This window comes from Pongo abelii, chromosome 9 (genome assembly GCF_028885655.2).
Source record: "Pongo abelii isolate AG06213 chromosome 9, NHGRI_mPonAbe1-v2.0_pri, whole genome shotgun sequence".
NCBI classification, from domain to species: Eukaryota; Metazoa; Chordata; class Mammalia; order Primates; family Hominidae; genus Pongo; species Pongo abelii.
This window is the reverse complement of record NC_071994.2, coordinates 76,667,703-76,691,777: the sequence shown is the minus strand read 5'-3', so window position 1 is coordinate 76,691,777 and position 24,075 is coordinate 76,667,703. Positions and strand designations below refer to the sequence as shown.

Below are 24,075 nucleotides of genomic sequence, written 5' to 3'. Positions count from 1 at the left end.
CATTACAGCATACTGAGATCCTGGAACCAATGAAAGGAGACAAGTTTACCAAAACGAGTCTTGACACAGAGTACGTTTCTGGCAAATACATTATTAGGCACTCATTCTACTCATGTCCTGGAGAAACTATTTAGTTTCCTTATATGGCCCTTCTCTTCAGCCCTCTCCTGTATAATAACTAATGTCTTCTTAAAGAAACAAAGATAGAAAAGGAATAGAGAACTGTTTCACTCGTTTACCAGCCCCCTCTGCCCCTAAATTCCCAGTTTTTTCCAGGGAGGTGAGTGGAGGCTCATCACTGAGAGTGTCAAAGAAGAAATACTAGCTTTTGAAATCACTTTAAAAAATTGATTCTGCTACAGAAATCTATGTTGACAGGGGAAGACAAAGGAAACACTGCAATTGTCTATGCTGACTGCCAGAATTAAGCAGCCTTGTTTTAACCAAGATGGTTTTCTTTAACCCCGCTACAATTTTAAGATACAATGTGCATATGCAAGGGTAGAAATACTATCATGAATACAAAATCAAAGTAAATACTGGCTGTCACTCTTAACTGAGAACCAATTCTGTTACTCTTCTTAAATTTCTTCAGTTGGCCCCCATTATCTACAAATCAAATCCAAACTGCTTAGCAAGGCCCCAATTTCATTTCTGAATACATTTTCCTCCCTATTCTCAAGTTCTACAGCCCACCTCTCCCAAAAGCCATGCTCCTCTGCCTGGAAAGTCATTTCCATTCCTCTTCGCTTGGTGAAATCCTGCTTATCATTCAAAGAACTGCTTGCTCCAGGAAGACTGCCTTGATACCCATCCTCCTGGGAACTCTTGGAGGACCCTGTACATTGCACTCACATATGGCACTGTCATTTCATTTTACTGGCTTTCCCTTCCACTAAATTGTGAGGATCAAGTGCCAAATTCTATGGTTTCTATTATATCCTCTAGGCCCCAGGTCATGGGCTTGACACATAGTACATACACAATAAATGAACAGTAAATATGGCCATCTATAATTCCTTCAGTTAGGAAAATATCTACTCTCTTCAAACCTTTCATGAAATAGGACAACTATCTTCCCCTTTTTACTACATGTACAGCCAGAATGACTGAAGAATATACCACCTGGGTCATATAACTGATAACATTTCAGAAAGTTGCTAGCTGATTACATCACTTATGACATCAGAAAGCAAGCCACCATTTGTAGAGCGCATATGTGACTGCCATCATGGACCGAATTCATGCTACATACACTTGACTTTAGTCTTGACAACCCTTGGTAACTCATTTTAGTTTTATTTTGATAAAGAACTTGAGGCTGTGAAACTTGCCCAAGGTCATACAGCTAGCAAGTGATGAAGCCAAACTAATACAATGTGCTAGATTTTCTTCTAGATGAACTAAAAAATGAGGTTGGCTGAAACTAACATTTCCCCAGTGCTGAAAAAAACGATGAAGGCAGCAAATAACTTGTTCATCTAAGACTATGGGTATGCAGTTTTAACAATATCAACTGAAAACCAGCCTTCTTCCCATTCAGAGTTTAAATAACTGCAACACTGTTACCATCCGTCAAATAAGAGACTCATCAGATACTCAGTTTGAAGCACTGTTTTAAAACAACTTCTCAAATTTATTTAACTCATGTGGTTAACATGGTATTGTATAAAAAGAAAAAAAACCACCACTCAATACTTACTAAGCCCTGCAGACAGCTCAGAGTTGAGGCAGCACATTGGGCACAGAGATCATAGGATTTGTATTCTCCCTTGCAAGATGGAACTCCAACCAGCACCAGAATTTTCCAATTCAAATTCAGTTTTAGTCAAGACCCCAGCATCATTTTTAGAAAAAAGATTGGATTGTTGCTTTTCTTTTAATTTTCCATTCCTATTTAGACAAATGACCAGAGGCAATGACAAAAATAACTGTTTAAAAGGGATTTCTCTCCAGAAGTTTTTTCTAAAGGTTTAAGTCCAGGCTTTCCATCCTTCTCTCCATCCTTTTTCATTTTAAAAAGAAAGGGTTTTGGAATATGTCAACCTTTACTCAGCTTGCTATACAAAGCCACTGCTTTAGTCCTAGACATAATGCCAGGACTCATCTCCCAAACTTCTGGTCTTAATCAAGTTCATGCTTGGTTGCTAAAGAAGCTCATGTTAATCCCAAAGTCAGCACAATCCCAACCTTAAAAAGGAGACAGCTGATTGCATCATTTACGACATACACCATCTTGAGGCAAAAGAAGCCAGTCAGACACCCCTTGTCTGCTACGTGTGAGACACATCAGCAGTTGAGCCTGACCCCTTCCACAGAGCTCACTGTGCAAAATCACCAGCACACCACTGCAATCCAGTGAGCTCACCGCCTGTCCAGCCATAATGGAAGTCACTTGAAGGTTATCATTGTAATAGATGATTTTCCATAAGTAACTAATAAAAATGTTTTCTTTGATGTTTAGACCCACTAACAATTCAGTCTCTCCCTCTCCATCCTCTCTTGGGGAGCCTGTACTTCTAAGCAAATAGGGAAGCTAAAAATACAAAGGAGCAACATCCATTTATAAATAAATGTGTGCCTTATCTTCCTCACTAACTTCCTGGAAAAGTGCTGTTTTTGAATATTCCGTTTTCTTAAGGAGAAATTTTATGTAAATGTAGCACACTGTATATAGGAAGGGATTTCTCTTTTTAGTCTTTATCTCATTGTACCGGTTTCACTCTCTAGGTACTGAGAGTGGGGGAGGGGGGGTCAACAAACCGCAAAGAGCAGCATAAAGCACACCCCGTGTCAGCAGCACGGCAGCTCCTCCAATATCGTCAATGCTGACTCGAGGTAATTTCTGGTGGAGTTGAACACATCATTAAATTTCTATTTGTGTTCTGCCTGAGGCTTTTCCCTAACCACTAATTGCGAGTGAAGGTCCCAGAGAGCTTTTGTGAAAGGAACAGAACACAAGCCATGTCCTGGTCTGTAGCCAGGTGTCCGTGTACTGCATAATGGAGGAAGACGATTACAGGGAGATTTTCACTTCAGCCTTTAGTCCAACCAAAACTTAAAAGACTTACAGAGAACAGCCTCAGGAGGTTAGGGGACAGAAGTGTGGTACTGGAGGAAGGCAAGAGGGGTAAACATATCCAACAGAATGTAAGGATAAGAAACACACACATGAATTCTTAGAACACAGAGGAACAAGAAGGAATAGTTCCTGTGCCATATGTGGACCAGGGCATAGGGTGAGTGAGGCACAGTGGATTAGCCACTAAATGGCTTCAGTGAGAATTCTGAAAACTGTTCCAGTATAATTTTGGAGTAAATCCTTCTCCTGGACAGGTCAAAAATTGTGCTTTTTCAATGTCATTAGAAGGTAACAGCTTTTTGCCTCCTGCTTCCAGATGATTTCCTTTTGGTTAAAAACCAGAAATAGTATAAACCTCACAGGATGAAAGAACAGTCTTTTGATACAGGTGAGGTGGAGATCTAGATGAACTTACATAGTAAGTGAGGAGTACATTTCTTGGTCTTCTCCCTTGACCACTCCAAGTCTCTGATCTACCAGAGATGGCAGTTTATTTCCTCTGGAAGAAGCCAGTAATGGACACCTGTCTGTTGGCTTTGCCCAGAGCAGCAGTCCCTTTCTTGGGGCCCTTTCGTTCCTCTTTGGGTTCTTTTTTCACAGTCATGGCAGGGGGTCTGTGTACTGAGGATGTCTTCATCTTAAGCTCCTCTTCACTATCTGTGCAGGATTCACTCTCGTAGACTTTTTCAGTCACTGGTAGGATGAGAAAAAAATGGAACATGGGTGGGTTGAATCATTTACTCTATCAAGAAAATGGGACGTCTTGCTAACCCCAATCATTTCAGACTCTCTGATCAAGGCAAATATGCTTACTTAGGACTGAATCTTTCTCCCACTGGGAGATCAGATCTAGCCTAAGGTAGGAAGTATGTGGGATCCTGAGCTCACACAGTCTCTATTTGATGCTTAGAATTAACATTCACTTTTCTCCCTCACAGCTATATCCCATGCCTTTAAATGGCCCTTTATCAGTGAATTGCCTAAATCCTTTATTTGGGTCCTGGCCTATGCTAGCTAACTTCCTCAACTCTATATCCGAATTGTCTATATCTCAAACACTTACTTCTAACTCCATGCTTTGATTGGCTTCTTAAGTATCACCTCTCTGACCTACAATGCCTGCCTATTCCCATTACTGGTCTTAAACCGCTGGTCTATCTGCCTGCCTCCATTCTGTTTAGCCAAGCTCACCATGGACCCTCCTGTCTAGCTCTATCCTGATGCCACCCACTCTCCGCACATCCTAGGTACAGAGAATTAAAGATTAGTTACTCAACTGTTTGGTTCTTAGTTCTTGATGGCTGCAAATTAACCTAAAATTTAGTAGTAGTCTATATCATGAAGGTTAACTATCTCAAGCAAACGCTATCAGATGACACACGTGTTAGTTTTAAGGAATGACAGTGATAAAATGAGAAACAAAGTTACCAGTTTTCTTACTCCCTATCAGCCGAAGGCATAAATTGCCTTTCCCCTGCTATTAAAACTCGCTGAATCCTTCCCAAGGGAAACTTGGAAAAGAACTATAACAATAAGCAGTCATTATGAGCAAGCCCCAAAGGACACAGGCACAGATAGTGGCTTCCAGCCATGACGTCACATAACCGAGGAGGATCTACACTACTGCAACACATACACCAACCACAAGAAACAGCACGCCACCTTTCTGTAATTTTAGAGAGCTGTGGCAGCTGTATAACCAATGCTATCTAAATTCTTTCTCAGCCTTCCTGGTTGCAGCAAGTGATAGAGAAACATTGAAGGAAAAGAGCTCGTTCTTAGCTGAAAAGGGTAACCTAATATGCATAATAAATGCTCAAATGATTAAAGTAAAAGGTTTTTTTTTCCATTAAAGAACAATGACAGTCTTGAGCTTTTATTGATAATTCTTTCTAATAAAATATATCAAATTGTTCTAGAGGCATAAACTTTGGAATCAAATGTATCTGTGTCCCAATACCTACTCTGCTACTTAAGATATCATCTCAAACTTTACTGTGCATCAGAACCACCTGGAGGGCTTGTTAAACCATAGATTGCCAGATTCTGTTTCCCAAGTTTCAGACTCAGCAGATCTGGGGTGGGACCTGAGAATTTGCTTCTCTAACATGCTCCCAGATAATGCTGATGCTGCCAGTCTGGGGACCACACTCTGGGAATTAATGTTCTCTCCTTCCCTGTTTTAAATGTTGAAGTGCAATTGCCACTGGAGCATTCCTTCCCTCTTATCCAGCTAATTCCATTAAGGCTGCATAATCAACAATCCCTTTCCAGAGAGTTCCCAGAGTTTGTCTTTAATTTTGTTAGAGCCCAGAATTCACTTTGATGTTCACTTAGAGGCTAAAAAATACTGATAAACTTTAGATATATATTAAGTATTCTGAAAGGCCTTACTACTCAAATTGTGCTCTACACACTAGAGGCAACGGCATCTCCCATGAGCTTATTAGGAATGCACTCCCAGTTCCCACTCCTGGCCTACTGATGCAGAATTTCAATTTTAGCAAGATCTTCAAGTAATGCACATAGTCGGCAAAGTTTGAGAAATGTTGCTCTAAGATAATTAGAGAATTCCCATGGCATACCTATTCGTCCAGCAATTAGACCCCAGAACACCACCTCCATCTCACATGCATCTTCAAAAGCATTATGTAACTGTATTAATGGGACAAAATTACGAGCTCTTATTTATTCAATATCTTAAACTAGAAAAGTCTGAAGAGCCATCTACAGATACACAAAGGAAATTACTTTCTACTAGTTGGTGGTGTAAGACTTTGCTCCTTCATAAGCTATATTCTGTACTCACATGGCAACATGTCTACATTATACTTCAGCATCAATTAGCTCATTATTTCATTACTTATTAATGAAATCAATGGCTGTCTCATTGCCAATTTTGTGTGAGACATTGCTCGGGGGAGTAAAAAAACAGTCAGGGCAGCACCAACAAAATTTCTCTAGCAGCATATTCAGTATACTGTAAGAGCTAAAAGGAATATTTCTATATTCAAAGCTGTAGCTACCTCAAACCCCAGGAAAAAGGAGGTCTCCATTAAAAATATAGGGCCTTTATTTTAGCTGAACAACATGCCAATTTTCTGGGTTGCCATTAAAACAAGGCAAACAAACCTGGTTTTCGTGGGTAACATCAGATTTCTTTTCCACTTAACTGCTTTGCTCTTAGAAACCCATTCCCTTGTCCAGGAGTCTACTCCAAACTTATCTCATGGGCCCAACTCCCCAGTTTCTGCTGCAAACTCACAAAGAGAGAAAGATGAACTTTCTAAACGCACACAACAAATCTGATCCAGCACAGGACAGGGCAACCCCCTATGCTGGTACATTTGGAACAGTCTGAGCAGAGAGAGGAAAGCAGAACTCCTTCGTTGGTAACCAAAGCCAAGATTCATTAGGTTGAGCTTGGACCAAAAACCTTTAAAAAAAAAAAAAGTGCAATGTGAGCACAGTTTTCATTGTTGCATCCAAGGCTCTTAACAGTCCTGTCTGGAGACAGGAGTGCAAAAAAGTCCACATCACACACCTGGCCAAAACTCGAGTACTATATTTTAAACAAAGCAATAAATAATTACCCACAAATTCCCAATGAACTCTCACTCTCACAAAGACATTTGACTTTTTTCTTTTGGGGTAGAAAGAGGAGGAAAAAACTGGCACCAATGCTTTTGTCCTCTTAAATTTAAAAAATACACTGTTGAATTAAGAAATTCAACAGTAAATACATATATTATCACCCATGGCCAAACCAAGAGGCTTGAAAATGGCAACTATTAAAAGACTGAAAGCCAAAAAAAGAAAGAAAGAAAAAGAAAAAAAAACCCATTCAAAGTCCAGAATTCACAGGTTCACAAGAAATTTGGCACTGAAAAGACAGAATTTCCACATGTAAAGAATTTTACTCCCCAATCACATGCTACAATTAAAATGGCAGAGGCCTTTTCCGAGGACTGGGAGGTGAGAAATAGTGGGAACACAGATGACAAAATGTCTTCACTCGTTTTAAGAACCCGGAAAGGTTGATTCTTCAGAGCCAATCTTTTAAAAACAAGTCTGAACTAGAAAAAAAAAAAATCAGTAACAGGGAAAATAACCTTCTCTGAAGATCCAAGCTGTGGCATGTGCCACAAAAGGCAAAATGACAACCATGGGCTATCCAACTAACAAAGGTAAGAGCCTAAACCCACAACTCTTTTCAAACACAAAAGTACCGTACCACGATCTGAGCATCCCATCAAACCTCAAGTGCTAAATCTTAAAAGCTCCACAGAAGTCTGGTTTGATTACGGAAAGGACAGAAGAAGCTAAAACATGGCTGAAGAACTAGCCAATGACTCAAAGCCTGAACTCTAATTCCTCCCTAGGCCTTCATAACAAGCACATGCTTTTACCTAACATGGCTTACAAATAGGAAACATAAAGGAAGCAATCTTGATGAGTCATACCCTTCTGAAGAACAAATGGAACCAAATACCAAAGATGACTCTTGATTAGTCTAATCATCTGTAGCTTCTTTTCCACTGTTCAAATTTATAAAAACAAATATTCTAGAAAAAAAAAAAAAGCTTCTCAATGTCTATGATAACATCTTAAGCCCGTACTGTGGTTTCCATCTTGTTTTTGGATATATTTATGCTACCTGAATCTTCATAACAACCGCACATTTAGGCAAAATGGATATTCCATAGATAAGAAACTTCACCAGAGACGACACAACTTTTAGCCAAGATCTCAGTGCTTATTTTTATAGTGTATGACCTAAACAAGAACCTAGGTGTTCTGACTTACACTCTGCTACACAAAGTGTATGCCATAGACAAACAGCATCAGTACCACTTGGGGATGATTCACATGTAAATTAAAATTTGAGATGTACCTGTTCTAAAAGGGATTATGGTGCCTCTGTGGTAATAAGAGATTCTATCTCTGGATTTGGAGCCAAATATTTGTCTTACCTATGCAGCCTTCCCCATCCACATAAGTTTTAGATTTTAGCACGCGTTTTCGTTTTCTTTTGTTTTCTCCACTTGAGCTCTAAAAGATCAGAGGATACAATGTTAAGCTGATCAATTATGTTATACAGAAAAATAACAAAAGCTTTTAAATCTAATCACTCTCCAATACTCCATTATGATAAAAAGTTGAAAGAGAAACTCTACATTAGTTTTAGAGAACCAACCCCATCACACAGACAAGTTACGCCCACTATATACACAGGCTTGATACTTCATTGTTCATAAGAAGGAAAGTAGCATGCTGAAGAAAGAACTGTGTTCTGTTCATTCAGTCAATAAACTATTGTCGGGTAGTGTAGGCAACATGGTTAAAAAGACTTATAGGATAAGGACCTTAGTGGAGGAGAGATAAGGAAAGCAGACCACTGCAATACAGTGTGGTGAGGGCTGACGCAGATATTATGGGAGTACACAGGGATGGCCCCTAAACCACACCAGGGATTTCTGTGACATATGCCCTTGCTGTAGATACTTGCTATGTCAGCCTTCACATTTCTTGTCTTCTTTTTTTGTTTGTTTTTTAGAGACAAGGTCTCGCTCTGTTGCCCAGGCTGGAGTGCAGAAGTGCAATCATAACTCATTGCAATAGCCCAACTCCTAGGCTCAAATGATCATCCTGCCTCAGCCTCCCAAGTAGCTGAAACTAAAAGGCATGTGCCACCATGCCCAGATATTTTTAAAGTAGAGACAAGGTCTCCCTGTGTTGCCCAGGTCTCAAACTCCTAGACTCAGGCATTCTGCCCACCTCAGCCTTCCAAAGTGCTGGGATTACAGGTGTGAGCCAACACGTCTGGCCAGCCTTGACACTTCAACATTATAGCTATCTAATTTAGACTCAAAATAGGTATTACTAATATCAACTTCCTTTTATCTCCACTGGTCTCTTTCATCCCATTTTCTCTTCAGCTAATGAGGAAATCAGCGTAAGATTTAAATGATGGTCTTAACACAACGAATTAAGAAAAACTAACAGCCACAGAGGAAAAAAAAATTGTCAGCAACTACTTTTTCAACTCTTCATTATCTACACTAATAGATGTAGATAAGATGCAGCTGAAGAGCATTCAAAGCTGTATTTGCTCTTTGGCTGACAGTTTTCCCAACCAGCCCTTTTCCAGAATTGCTTCTGAAGAGCAACAAACGAGTGTTAAGTTGTTTGTTCCCCTCTGTCTTTCACATGTTGCTCTGATGCAGGGGGTATCTCTTTTTACACCATTCTAACAGGAGCTGTACAGCACAGCAGAGATGCTGAAGGTCATGAAAACAGAACAGCTCCCAGGTTCCACCTCTGCAACGTTCCTGAGACTATACCCACTAGCAAAATCTCCCTTCAGGTAAGAATGGAGGGAACGCCCATTCTGTACAACCTGTAGGAGAGCAGAATGAGACAAGAGCCATCTACTGGCATTTGTGAAGTATACAGCAAGGGAACTGACTTAGCATAGTGGTTGTAGGTCCTTAAGACATAAAGGATACATGGACAGGCAAGAATCCCGGTATAATTTTACCTTGGCAGAAGGAGGTTCAGGCTCAGTCTTTGGCACTGGTTCAAGAGGTGGAGACGGAGGAGGAGGTGGGGATGGTGACTCAGCTTCATAAGCCCCAGGAGAGTCTGGGAAGACTGAAATAATGAAACAGACTTAGATCAGAGAACTACAAGCACTATCTGGTATAATGCCTTCTCCATTGGTTCTCTAAATTGACATGTCCAGCAAAGGGGATTTAGCAAGCAGTAATTCATGATAACCAAGAACTTTGCAGTTATATAGTTTTCTTTAAAATACATATTTTATTAATTTTATACAAATAAAATCAGACAATCAAGAATTATTACAGCTGGAAGTATCTTAGCTAAATGTTTTCTTTTATAGCTAAGTCGGGTTATGAAGCTGGTTTACAAATATCCACTCATTGCCTTCCATATGCCATGTATTTCACTTTATTCTTACAACAACTCTAAGAGACGATTTTGTTATTTGCACATTACAGTAAATAGAGGTTCAGAGGGGTTCCTAAACTTGCCAAGGTCACACAGCTTATAACTGAGACAGGAGGTTTTAAGCCTAAGTCAATCCAATTCTATAGCCTTGCTATTCCAACTATCCCATGCCGCCTTACCATTGAGGACAAGACATTATCTCTCAAGATCTATGTGGAGATAATCCCCAGGTTATAACAAATGTTTCATGCCAGAGTCTTTCACTGTGACCTAAGGGTTACTTTTAATCACCTGAGATGTTTGTTAGACTGAAAATTTCCAGCTGATGTTAAGAGTATAAACTTGCAGGTGGGTGAAGTCATCTTTTAAATGATTATCATTATTTAAGCTCTAATAACTAGGACCTGCTTAATATTTCGCATATTTCTAGTGACTGCTTCACTGATAAGGCTTGTTCTGCTACAGTGAGGTTAACAGGAAAGAACACTTTTAGGAAAAAAATACTGCTGTGGAAGTGGCATCACCCAAGAAATGAGCACCACCAGAGGCATCCCATCATTTCTCAACAATTGCAGAATTGGTGGTCTTAGTAAACAGCCCATGAGAGGGGAAGTAAAAATCCTCAACTGACTTATTACTCAATCACCACAAAGAAAGTGCTGGTCAGGGGACCGGGTAGCAACTTAGCCTCACCTGCTCCCTGAATCTCCTGGCTGTATTCAAATTCTTAACACAAGTCTTGGATCTGAAATTCTCCCAACTGATTAGGTCAGTGTTAAAAATTATGACAGTGAAGAGTTCAAGGCCAAATGGCCTAAAGAGGTGAAGCAGAACAAGAGCCAGAAAGAACAATAAATTACACACTTTAAGTACAAAATGGGCCCCAAAAACTTTATAAGCTCTGGAAAACAAGAGAGAGAAACATAAAAGGAAAGCGGTCCAGCTATTAGCCAGCTCTGGGAGGCTAGAACATGATGGGAGCTCAGGCAAGAGAAAAGTCAAACCCCAGAAGCAAGCCTCCATTGTTCTGAAGGAACAGCTATGAAGAAAGCTGGGCCACAATGGTAGATGTGTTATAATGGGAGGAGGAAAATTTAGGCAGTGGGGAAGCCAAAGGAATTTTGAGACTCACAGTAATAAATTTAGGCGTTCTTATTCTATTTCCAGTTCTGAAACCAGTTGACTTAACCAAAGAAAACAATCCTAGTGACACCCTCTAAGACCTCTCTCACAGCACTATAGGCAAATGTTTATCTAGATCCCCACTCTAGACTCTAAGCTCCAAAAAGGGCATAAACATAGAGTAACTGCGTGTGTGTGTGTGTATGTGTGTATTTACTTAAATAAAGGAAAACCATAAACATAGAGTAACTGTGTGTGTGTGTGTGTGTGTGTGTGTGTGTGTGTATTTACTTAAATAAAGGAAAACCACCACTTTCTGAACTAAATTTGGGATGAGGAACATCCAGGTCAAGGAAGACAACATATATCTCTCTCTTCTTTCCACACACTCCCTGAGAGAAACACTGTGATAATAAATGAGTCAAACATTATAACTCCCCCAACAGGGAAGAGAATAGTAGAGGAGTCAAGAGCCCTTAATGATTAAGAAATTTCAACAAATCCCTGGAAGATGGAAGGCAGATGGGAGAAAGCTGACAAAAGAAGCATCAGTCAAATTAGCTGAGCCAGAGAGTAGAGATTATTATCTATTATAAAACTTCTATTTTTATCTGACTTTTAAAATTGTAAATATCTACTGCTTTGTTTAAACTTGCCGCCATTCATGTACTAGAATATATGTCTGTCTGCCTTAGTCTTTACCAAGCCAAACATCCCCACTCAATACATTTTTACTGACACAGACATAAAGAATGTTCAATGCACTGGTGTATTTTAAACAGATTTGTAGCCAATCTGCAGCTCTTCAAGCAAAAGGTAAGTAATGAAATATCACTTATTCTAGGAAAGCAACCTTTGTTGGGACAGAATAAAAACCGCAATGAAACTAATTTCAGAGATCCAGTGTGTCAAAGAGTTCTCTGGCAGAGACAGGTAATTAGAATTCCTGGAAACCATTCACAGCTTCCTAGGACTATTTTTTAAAAATACCTATCTTTACCTAAAAATGGGGATCATTTGCTTAACATTCTCCACAAGCAACTTGCAAGGACTGAAAATATTAGCAAAGACTTAGATATATCAGTTAAAACTACATTTCTTCCTAGCAATGTAGATGTTATTCTTAATGTTATTTCTTTCTGGGTCTGGCCTTTTTTTTTGCTTTAAAAAGAGAGTATATAGAACTACTAAAGGTGCTTATGACCCCGCAGGGGTAAAAGAGAAAGGAACAGTCCCTTGGGTAGAGTTACAAACAGAAGTGGAAGGGAATTTTCTGAAAAAACTGAAGGTACTTGCAAGTATGGGCACCTCAGCAGGAAGAGTAAAGTGAGTAATAAGAAAACTATCTGAACTTCTTTCCAGACACAGGTAAAAGAAAAAACAGGATGGGTGCAGTGGCTCATGCCTGTAATTCCAGCACTTTGAGAGGCCAAGGTGGGTGGATCACGGGGTCAGGAGTTCAAGACCAGCGTGGCCAACATGGTGAAACCCCGTCTCTACTAAAAATACAAAAATTAGCTGGGTGTGGTAGTAGGCGCCTGTAATCCCAGCTACTCAGGAGGCTGAGGCAGAGAATCGCTTGAACACGGGAGACGGAGGTTGCAGTGAGCCGAGATCTCATCGCATCACTGCACTCCAGCCTGGGCGACAGAGCAAGACTCCGTCTCAAAAAAAAAAAAAAAACAAGACAAAACAAAAGAAAACCATGTACCAAGCACTGTCTTGGCACTTCTGACACATCATCTTATTTCATGTTCATAAAAAGCCTATACCATCTGTGATAAAAATCCGCATTTTAGAGATGCAAAAACAAGGAATTAAACAAGTTAACTAATCTGCTTAAAGTCACACAATAAGTGGTCAAGGTAAAATTTAAACCCAGGTCTGACTGACACCAAAGTTCTTGTATTTTCTCTACTCCTGCTGTTCCTTTTCTAACTTCTGGCTGAAGACAGCATATTGAACTAATATGACATATTCAGTGTAACAGAAATAAAGCAATAATAAGTTAGAGACTGTGTAAAGGTTTAAAATAAAATCCCACTGGCTTTGATACAAAGACGAAACTTAAGAATAAAATGGCAGAGGTTTATAAATTTAGTCAGATGCCAAAAATTATCTTTGCCAGAGGAAAAAAATCTAAGAGCTTCTGCTCTATATCATCTGTTATTATAGGCTGTGCACCTCTATCGCATTTCTTCACATTCCTTTCAAAACTAAATAACCCCACTTATATTTCTAATCACCCAACAGTATTATTTTTGTAGGCTACAGATCAGAACTATAGGGAATATTTCAGAAGGATATAATGAGTGCTCAACCAACCATAGTCATTCCTTAACTTAGAACTGACTCCTTTACTAATACTAGAGTATCTAGTTTAGCTTTTTAATGTACATTAGGTTGATAGCTTCAAAGACATTTCCAAAATCTTCCCAAGGTCTTTTACTGATTGGAAATAGGGAAGACTGTTCCAATTAGCACCTATTCCTACATTTACTTCCTAATTATTTTCCCATGTGTCTACATGGAGTTGTTCCTTTCAGCAGCCTTGGCCAAAGCATTTTGATAAATGACAATGGAATGAAAATATAGCATTTGCCTCTCTGGGATGCTCACGTGTCTTACTCCTACCCATTCTAAAGAGCCACTAAAAACCACAGAAGGACATTGTACCTCTCACAGGATATCACAGGCTGTAATTCTAAACACATAGCATGAATGGTAGAATCTAAATCCACAGAAGTGTCAAAGATGCTACACCTCTGTCACAGATTCAACTTCCTGCTACTATTTCTTGAGTCTGTTCATTTCTTTTGCATTACTGTCATCTGTATATATAATTTGTTTTTTTTCACTCACTTGTATAGTTGAGCTAATATCCTTTTTTCAGAAGCCTCTCTTACCATTTTCAATTCCTCTTAGAGTAGTTTCTGGAAAAAGTAGAATCTTACAAGTTTCATTTTGTCCTTTGATAGCTCAGTAGGTTCCTTTTTTGCATTCATTATTCTTCTTTACTCTCCCTTTTAGTATGTTTGTGTTTGTCTCTGTATCTTTATGTGATGCTGAAATCCTTTGGACTAGATTTCCCCTCATTACCTAAAATGTTTTATACCCATTATGCCATGAATTCATGGACAATTGATTAGAGCAGTTCAGACTTTTCACCACTGTGTCTCAAAGTGGGCTTTTCAAGGTAGAGTCATCCAGCATATCAGTTCAACCCATTTAACTTTCTTTTTAGCCTCCTTCTTTTTCTGTATACTTTATACAATTTGGGGCAAGATCTTGGCTCTTCACACTACTCGATATTTTTTAAAAAGCATATTAATGTTCCCGGTAAGACTCTTGCCCTTATGAAGTCTGCTTATCTTACAACATTGCTCACAGCCTAAAACTAGAAGGGTCCACAGTGTCATTCCCTTCTAACAATGACACTGTAGGTTGTTGCAGTTAACCCTAGTTTTACCTGTGTGGACCACCACCAGTAATACCCTGGCTGCCTAGAATGTCACGATTCTTAAAAGATTCACATGAAGGTAGCTAAAGGAATATCCTCCCCTTAAAAGTAAAAGAAAAGAAAAGAAAAAGTCTTAGATAGTATGTATAATAATAATTCTTATCCTCTTTCCCTCTGTGTTATTTTGACAGATTTCCGAAAGATCATGGTTCTAGTCAAAAGGCTAACGCAGATTTCAAACAGAAAGAGGTGCTATGGTGTCTCTTAATGCTAGAATTACTACTCTCACTGTGATCCTTAATCCATTACTTTTTTAGCTCCTTGAACACTGAAAGTAAAATTGATCCCCCTAACCCAAAATGAATGGTAATGCCCACCTTCATCTTCACTGCTATCAGATTCAGGAAGTTTGATTCTTCTCCTCTTTTTCTTCATGTTTTCAGTTTCCTTTGTCTCATCATCAGATAACGCTACTCGCTTCCCCCTGTTGCCATCCAGAAATAAATTAAGCGTGTTACACAGAACAAAAATGTAAGTATTCACATGCTCTTATGGGTTTTGCTTTATAACTTGTGGTCTTAATTCCAGAGGGTAGAAAAGGATGGCCAAATAGTCCAAGAAGGACTCTTGTTAAGGATACTCTGCTAACTGACCACAACTAGGTCACTTCATGAGGTGACTTGAATAAAAAAGTTCTAGAGTTCTCTAGAGACTGCTGGAAGCTACAACCAGGTTATCAAGAATCTTTCCAAATTCCTTCTTACTTCCCTGATTGGCCTTTCAATTATTCAACAAGCATTAAATAAGCATCTACTACATACATACAAGGCTCTTTGCTAGCCATTGAGAATGCAACGATACAGAAGAAAATACTGTTTTCAAGAAGCTCTGGCAAGCACCACTGGCTATAAAGCAATGTGGTAGATTTAACTAGACAAAATGTTATGGAATATAATTCATATTTGGAAAACTTAAAAGCTAAGTAGAAGTTCGTCATGTAGAAAGGGGAAACATATTTTAAAGAGAAAGAACAATATGAGCAAAGGCAGAGATATCCTTTTAAGGTGATTCTAATGACATAATAAAAAAAAAAAAAAACAACCTAGACTCCATCGTGACATTATTTAGCTCCTCTGGATGAATGGATACTCCATCACACTCCTCATGCAACCAACAAGTAATTTATCAAAGGCCTACTGAATGTTAGAGAAACAAATATATACAAGACATAATCTTGGCCATCAAGTACCTTATGTCCTATATAACTTTAAATACCAACTTTCCTTTCTACCTTGAACTAGAAAAAGAACAATTAAACCCAAAGTAAAAGGAAACAATAAAGAGCAGAAATCAATGAGATAAAAAATAAGACAAAATTAACAAAGCCAAAGTTGTTATTTTTGGGAGATTAATAAAATTAATAAGCCTTTTATAAAACCTATTTTGAAAACAGAAAAATATAAATTATCAATCAGGAATGAAACAGTAAAGAAATCTGTATTGAGTACAGGTTCTACAAACTCGAAGAATAAGGTTATGTAACGAACAGGTTTATGCCAATAAACTCAACAATTTAGATCAAATTTTGACTGAGTTTTAAAAACACAACTCAGTCAAAACTGATCCAAGAAGAACTAGAGAATTTGAACAGCTCTAGTTAAATCAAATTCACAATAAAAAACTTTCCCACAAATAAAATCCAGCCCTAGATTCACTGGTAAATTTTATTAAACATTTGAAAAATATACACGTATATATAAACTCCTTCAGAAAACAGAGGAAACTTCTCCCAACTGCGGTCATGGATCACTTAATGACAGGGACATATTTTGAGAAATGCATTGTTAGGTGATTTCACTGTGTGAACATCATAGAGTATACTCACACAAACCTAGATGGTATAGTCTACTGCTCCTAGACTACAAACCTGTACATCATTGTTACTGTACTCAATATTGTAGGAAACTAACACAACGGTATTTGTGTATTTAAACATCTAAAAAGAGAAAAGATACAGTAAAAATACTGTATAAAAAAGACTAAAAATGGTACACACGTATAGGGCACTTACCATGAATGGGGCTTTCAGCACTGAAAGTTGCTCTGGCTGAGTCAGTGAGTGAGTGGTGAGTGAATGTGAAGGCCATAGGATGTTACTGTACACTACTGTAGACTTTATCAACACTGGATACTCAGGCAACACTAAATTTATTTTAAAATGTTTTTCTTTCTTCAATAATAAACAGCTTACTTTATTTTCAATTTTATAACTTTTTGGCTCTTTTGTAATAACACAGCTTAAAACACAAAAAATTGTACAGCTGTACAAAAATATTTTCTTCTTTATATTCCTATTCTATAGGCTTTTCTCTTTGTAAAATTTTTTTATTTACTTTTTAAACTTTTTTTATTGAAAGCTAAGACCCACACACACATTAGCTTCGGCCTACACAGGGTCAGGATCATCAATGATCATTGTCTTCCACCTCCACATTTTGTCCCACTGGAAGGTCTTCTTCAGGGGCAGTAACGCACATGAAGCTGTCATCTCTTACGATAACAATGCCTTCTTTTGAAATATCTCCTAAGGCCTGCCTAAGGCTATTTTACAGTCAACTTTTTTTATAAGTAGAAAGACTACCCTCTAAAATGATAAAAAGTATAGTGCAGTAATTATAGTAGCATACTCATTTTTATTATCAAGTATTATATATATAACTATTAATATATATGATATACTTTCATATGACTGGCAGCACAGTAGGTATGTTTATACCAGCATCATCACAAACACGTGAGGAATGTGTTGCACTACCATGTCATGACAGCTATGATGTCACTAGGCAATAGGAATTTTTCAGCTCCATTATAATCTTATGAGACCACTGTCATATATGCGGCCCACTGTTGACCCAAACATTGTTATGCAGCGCATGACTGATCTTATGAAGTTAGCACAATTTTGACACAGCAACTTGATAAAGACATTACCAGAAAAGAATGTAACTGACCTGTAGACCTCATAAACACAGGCAACAAATGCTTAGTGTAATATTAACAAATCTAATCCAGCAATATATAAAAAAGGACAATACATCATAACCAAGTGGAGTTTATCCCAAGAACACAAGGTTGGCCTAACATTTTCAAATCAGTGTAATTCACCACATTAATAAAAACACCATCTGAGCATCCAATAAATTCAAAAAAGCATCTGTCCAAATTCAATACCCACTCATGATAAAACCTCTTAGCAGACTTGGAACAGAAAACAACTTCCTCAATCTGGTTAAGGGCATCTATTAAAAATCTACATTTAACATCACATTTAGTAGTGAAATACTGAATGCATTCCTGGCAATAAGCATCAACAGTGAGTGATGTACCCATGGTTGTGGACATTTTAATCCATACAAGTCATATGTTCCTAGGCGGTGAGGCCCACTGGACAGAGCTTTAACTCTCTAAAATTTCACCATTTTGTTGATGTTTTCAACGAGAGTAGTCCCAACCTTGCCACAAAAGTCGTCTTTCTAGGCCTATCAGTGTTGACAGTGTCCTTTAGAATTTCTTTCAACAGACTAATTCTACCAACTATGAGGTAGTGTCTCCAATTCCTGGATCTAGTTTTAATAGCTTATGTGCTTTTTATTTTCTTTTCTAATTACATTTTACCACTTGAAAAATAAACTCATTGATATAAAAAGAAAACAAAGAAGTTTTTCTCTTAAATTTGACTGGAAACAGTAACTGTTCATTTGGCAATTTGAAGCGAGACACACACACACACACACACACACACACAACTAGGCACACTCATGCCATGTCCACAAATTTAAAACAAAAATTAACAATTAATTTAGATCAATAAGGCCAAAAACACGAGTTTGGTCCTTAAATCATCCAAACTGGCTGATCCCACAGTCCTACTCCACTAGATAAGCTACTGGGCTTCTCTTTCCCTTTTGGTTGTATAGTTGTATCCCTAAGGCATTAAGTGGGATTTAGTACTTAACTGAAAACTGCCTGCTGTCAGTAAGCCCAAAGAGACCTTCTCACCCCCAGTAGAGACTCTTCCCCAACAAGCAACAAAATTTTCCTACCTTTTTTTTTCCTTCTGCAGCACCTTAACAGGCTCTGCTTTTTTGCTGGATTTTTTCAGGCCTGCAGGAGTTGCCAGCTTTGGTTCAGTGACAGACACTGTAGGCTGCTCCACTATTTTTTCTTCTTTCACTGCTTGTTCTGAGTCCAAATTGACTTTAAGTTTATCTATAAATAAAGTATAGCAGACGACATATGACCCCATCATGCAATATTAATACATCATTCTTTTGACAGTCTACCATGTGCCAGGTAATATGTTAGGAGCAGGGGCAAAAAGGAGCTCACGGACTATTCAGGACTATTCAGAAAACATTCCTCCTTTCCAACTACCACTCTAACTGTAACTTTTCATTTCTGCCTCCTGCTAATCCCTCATTGTATCACAGCCCCCAGGCTAAATGATGGTAAAAGCAAGGCTTAGAAAAAACAAATACAACTTTATGAGGTATCATCCTTCTCATTTTCAGATGAGGAAAATCAAGAATCAGAAGGATTACAAGATGTTTCCCAACGATACACAGTTTACAAATGGTGACAACGATTTGCAGCAAGACCTTTACTTTCTATATATTCTATCTTTTAATGCCTGGATACCCTTAATATCTCACTACTACCTTAATAATAAAATTTAAAGACTATTTTGGAGTCAAAGAAGTTTGGTTCAAACCCCGCTTCACTCTGGACAACCTATTTTATCTAAGTCAGTCTTTTCTAAACCTGGGATAATATTTACAAGATTATCATAAGGATTAAAAGAGATCAGTATTGGTTAAATGATTTATCCAAGGTAACACTGACAGAAAAGAGTAGGGATTTGAACCAAAGTCAGTTTAACTCCTCAAAGTCCTTAACCCTTTCCCTACACCAAGCTGAAGAATGACTACCGTGCAGCAGGGAGAACTAAGAAATGCAAACAGGCCTAGCCATCTGAGGAACTATTGAAGCATGTCATCTAGCCTTCACGCTGTACTTAGTGATAGCTTTTCACAAGTAAAGTCACAAAATACTATTAGAAAGCTGTCAATAGCTGGAGGTGCTTCAATAAGTAGTTTTGGTTATATGTTGTATAATAGCTTAAACCATCTACAGTGTAGAAAAAATTGGTATCATAGTCTGGGCTATTATGCATAGCTTAGTATAATAATTTATAAATCATGTGTATTATTTGAAGGTATAGTGGATGGACCAAAGTGTAAAATGCAATCTATTTATACTTTTTTTCCTGAAGACTTGAATGGAAAATGCGAATGGTGGAATCCACCTTCCCAACGATGGCATACTCTTGCATTTTCAACTGTTGTTCTCAAGTATCAGTGCCTCTCAAATATCTCAAATTGTACAGGAGAGTAAACATGCATCTCCAGGGGTCTAAGGGCCAACAGCCAATCCAAAAAATACAATTCACGGGAGTCACATGTGTAGCTTTAAAATTTATGCAAATTTTGCAATCTATCACATAAATTATATTGTTTTAATACCAATTGTTTTAAAAATTGCATCATTAGGAGAAAAAAACCTCCAAATACTTCCTACCTACCTATGGATTAAGGAAAGAGAGGCTATTGCATTGAGTTTACCAATTACAGAAAACTGATCTGAATTAAAATGTCACTGATCAAACATTAGATTCAGCATCCAGAGTTTCTTCTCTTTGTCTTGGTTTCACAGAATTTTGAGAACTCCAACTTAAACATATATGCAGCTACCAATAGCCAATTAACTGGTAAAGAGGTAGTTCAATGCAACATTTTAAGGCGATTATTAAGGAAAATTTAATGACTTTTTTTGTTGCCTGAATGATCAAGTCACCTATCTTCTAGCTGATTAAAAGCATTTCTCTTCTTATACTCAAGAAAACATGAAACCTTTTCAAACAAATAAAGATAACCAATTATGACCTTTAAATTTTGTCATCAATGCTGAATTATATTACATATAAAGCATTACTTTTAAAAATTGAGATATAATTCACATACCATAAAATTCATCACTTTACATTGAGTGCGTTTTAGTTGTATATCCACCATCACTGTCCAATTTTAGAGCATTTTCATCACCCCAAAAAGAAACCCTGAACCTCCTCAACCCTAGTCCAGCATTCCTCCTCAACCCCAGTCCAGCCCCTGACAACATTTATTTATTTATTTATTTATTTATTTATTTTATTTTTATTTATTTATTTTTTTTGAGACAGAGTCTTTCTCTGTCGCCCAGGCTGGAGCGCAGTGGCGCGATCTCAGCTCACTGCAAGCTCCGCCTCCTGGGTTCACACCATTCTCCTGCCTCAGCCTCCTGAGTAGCTAGGACTACAGGTGCCCGCCACCAGGCCCAGCTAATTTTCTGTATTTTTTTAGTAGAGACGGGGTTTCACCGTGTTAGCCAGGATGGTCTCGATCTCCTGACCTCATGATCCGCCCGCCTCGGCCTCCCAAAGTGCTGGGATTACAGGCGTGAACCACTGCACCCGGCCCCTACTTTCTGTCTCTATAGACTTGCCTATTCTGGACATTTCATATAAATGAAATCATATATGATCTTTTCTATCTGGCTTCTTTCACTTAATATTTCAAGGTTCATCCATGTCATATCACATATCCATCTGTACTTCATTACTTTTTATAGCTGAATAACATTTCATTGTCTGGATATACCACCTCTGTTTATCCATTCATCAGATGACAGACTTTTGGACTGTTTCAATTTTTGGCTATTACGAAGAATGCTGCTATGAACATCTATGTACAAGTTTTTGTGTGGACACAGAGTTTTAATTCCCTTGGGTAGATATCTAGGAGAGGAACTGCTGGGTAAACTCTATGTTTAACTTTTAGAAGTACTGCCACATCATTTTCCAAAGTAAGTACACATGATTTTACATTCCCTACAGCAGAGCACAAGGGTTCAATTTCTCCACATCCTTGCCAACACTTGTTACTGTCCAGTATTAAGTTTTAAATGGTTCAAGTCCCCACAATGAACTCTCTTCATCCAATTCTCAAGCTTCATTTTCATTGTAATGATCTTGTCATGTGTTGAATACAATAAAAAAGTCATAATTTTACTCTGAACATTCAGCCTTGAAGAAATGTCAAATAAATGAACTTTGTAAGCAATTCTTTTTTAGATTAATATTTAATAGTATTTTATTTTATCCAGGTTTTCCCTCTCACTGTGTTACGTGCCATCATAACACCCTATTACTCCTACCTAGCAATTACAATCATCCACTATTCAAACGTTTTCTTTCTTTCCTTTCCCTTTTTTTTTTTTAGAAATGGGGTCTTGCTATATTTTTGGCTGGATTTGAATTCATGGGCTCAAGCAAATCTCCTGCCTCAGTCTCCCAAGTAGCTGGGATTACAGGCATGTACCACCACGCCTGGCTTTTTTACCATATTTATTTGTCCATCTCTCTCAGTAGAATATAAGGACTTGAGGGCAGGGAGCTTGTTTGTCTTTTTCTCTATTGTATCACCACTGCATAACAATGCCAAGCACATAGCAGGTGCTCAATCTATTTGCTAACTAAACACATGACTTAAATAAGCATACTTCTGTATAGTTTGATTTTTTTAAACAATTCACAATCACATATTTTATGTATTTTAAAAATAAGAATTTTAAAATTCACTGGGTTTTTAAGGTTACAAATGCATTAAAAAATCAACCAACAAAAGGGTGGGTCTCATCAAAGTTGCCAAGAAACCATATTCTGACTGGGTACAGTGGCCCATACCAGCCAGGCAGGTCAGTGACAGCATGATGCTTTAACACAGCAGTCCCCAACCTTTTTGGCACCAGGGACCAGTTTCATGGAAGACAATTTTTCCATAGACAGGGGTGGTGGTGGGCGGCGGTGGGGGGTGGGGGTAGTGGTTTCCCCTCGCTGGTGAGAGACGAAACCCCTCGGCGGTGGTTTCATCTGAGTATGAAACCATTCCACCTCAGATCAGGCATTAGATTCTCATAAGGAGCCCGCAACCTAGATCCCTCACACATGCTGTTCACAATAGGGTTCACAATCCTATAAGAATCGAATGCCACCACTGATCTGACAGGAGGTGGAGTTCAGGCATAATAACGCTTGCTCATTCGCTGCTCACCTCCTGTGCCACCCGGTTCCCAAGAGGCCACGGACTGCTACCCATCAGTGGCCTGTGGGTTGGGGACCTGTTTTAACAGAAGTAGGAAGCATTCCCTGTGCACTGACTGTGCCTGCAGTAATACAATAATGCTTCCCAGTAACCTTTAAGTATCACATTTTCCATTCACTTTTCTAGTTACCCATTCTGAGCTGCAAGAACACAAAAATGTTCTCTGATAGCTTTTATAGCAAACACAAAAACTGTCACCCTTACATGAGCAGAATATGAAAAAAAAAAAGTCACTCCAATCCCTCCCGTGACCACCAATTTAGCCATCATGGAAAGGCCGAATTCTAACTAATTTTGCTTGCATAGGCATGTAACAAAACGCCTCCTTGAAAAATCTTTGTAAAACTGATGCTCCAAGAAAGTGTGCCATAAAATGATCCTGTGGCTCCTGCATTCTTCCTGGTATTCTACCACATACTCTCAGGGGACGCACACTTGATATGAGAAGTATGAAAATATGTGACTACTGGTTCTTTCCATACGAAAGAATTCTTACTTAAGTATCTTTTCAAAAATAAAGAAAATTTTTGCTTTCTCAAAAAAGATTTTTAAATGTCTATTACTACTTGGGCCCTTCTAATTCACACTGGAAGTCTAATTCATTACTGTGAGTAATCTGCAAAAAATAACTGAAGAAAGGCAAAATATTTGCTTTTGTGGACCCTTGAGAGATAGAAGAAATAAAGGTCACACCAGGCAAACTGACTCTAGCATCCACGTTATTAACCTCAACACTATACTGCATAGCCAGGCAGCCTCCCTTTTATTTTAATCACCCATTTTCAAGGGCCCTATGAAGCAAATAGTTCATTATCTTTTCAAGGCAGGAAGTTAAACCAGGAATAATAAACTGCTCTCGAAGAGATCTCAGCTGAGCCTAACTCACCCATAAAGTTCTAGCTGAGTTACTTTCATCAATATATTGGGCAGTACACTGTAAATTTATGTTAGAATGCAGGTAGTCTCCTGGATAGGCAAAAACTAGACAAAGTGGCTTTCACTTCAGGTATATGTCATTACATTAACATTCATTCATTAGTCAAAGTAAGGTAAGAATATGCTTACTCATAGCAGCTTTTCCAAAAAAGTTGCTCATCATATTCCCTTTCCCTGGTGCCTTGTTGCCTGCTGAAGATGCCTACAAGCACAGAAAACACATATGATTTTTTTGCTGGCATTTA

The 24,075-nt window shown here is 38.3% G+C and overlaps 1 protein-coding gene across 6 annotated transcripts in view; it reads right to left on the bottom strand.

Moving 5' to 3' along the window:
* Positions 1-1,603: 1,603 nt before the first annotated feature.
* POLD3 (DNA polymerase delta 3, accessory subunit) overlaps positions 1,604-24,075 on the bottom strand; it is a 48,567-nt gene continuing 26,095 nt past the window's right edge. For all 6 annotated transcript variants that reach the window (XM_002822247.6, XM_063728208.1, XM_024255758.3 and 3 more), the window contains 6 exons: positions 23,960-24,032; positions 18,740-18,905; positions 15,014-15,120; positions 9,624-9,736; positions 8,056-8,134; positions 1,604-3,775 (listed from right to left, as the gene is read on the bottom strand). In XM_002822247.6, coding sequence (XP_002822293.2) covers positions 3,573-3,775; positions 8,056-8,134; positions 9,624-9,736; positions 15,014-15,120; positions 18,740-18,905; positions 23,960-24,032 — 741 coding nt within the window. In that variant the 3' untranslated portion in view covers positions 1,604-3,572. The remainder of the gene's footprint in view (positions 3,776-8,055; positions 8,135-9,623; positions 9,737-15,013; positions 15,121-18,739; positions 18,906-23,959; positions 24,033-24,075) is intronic.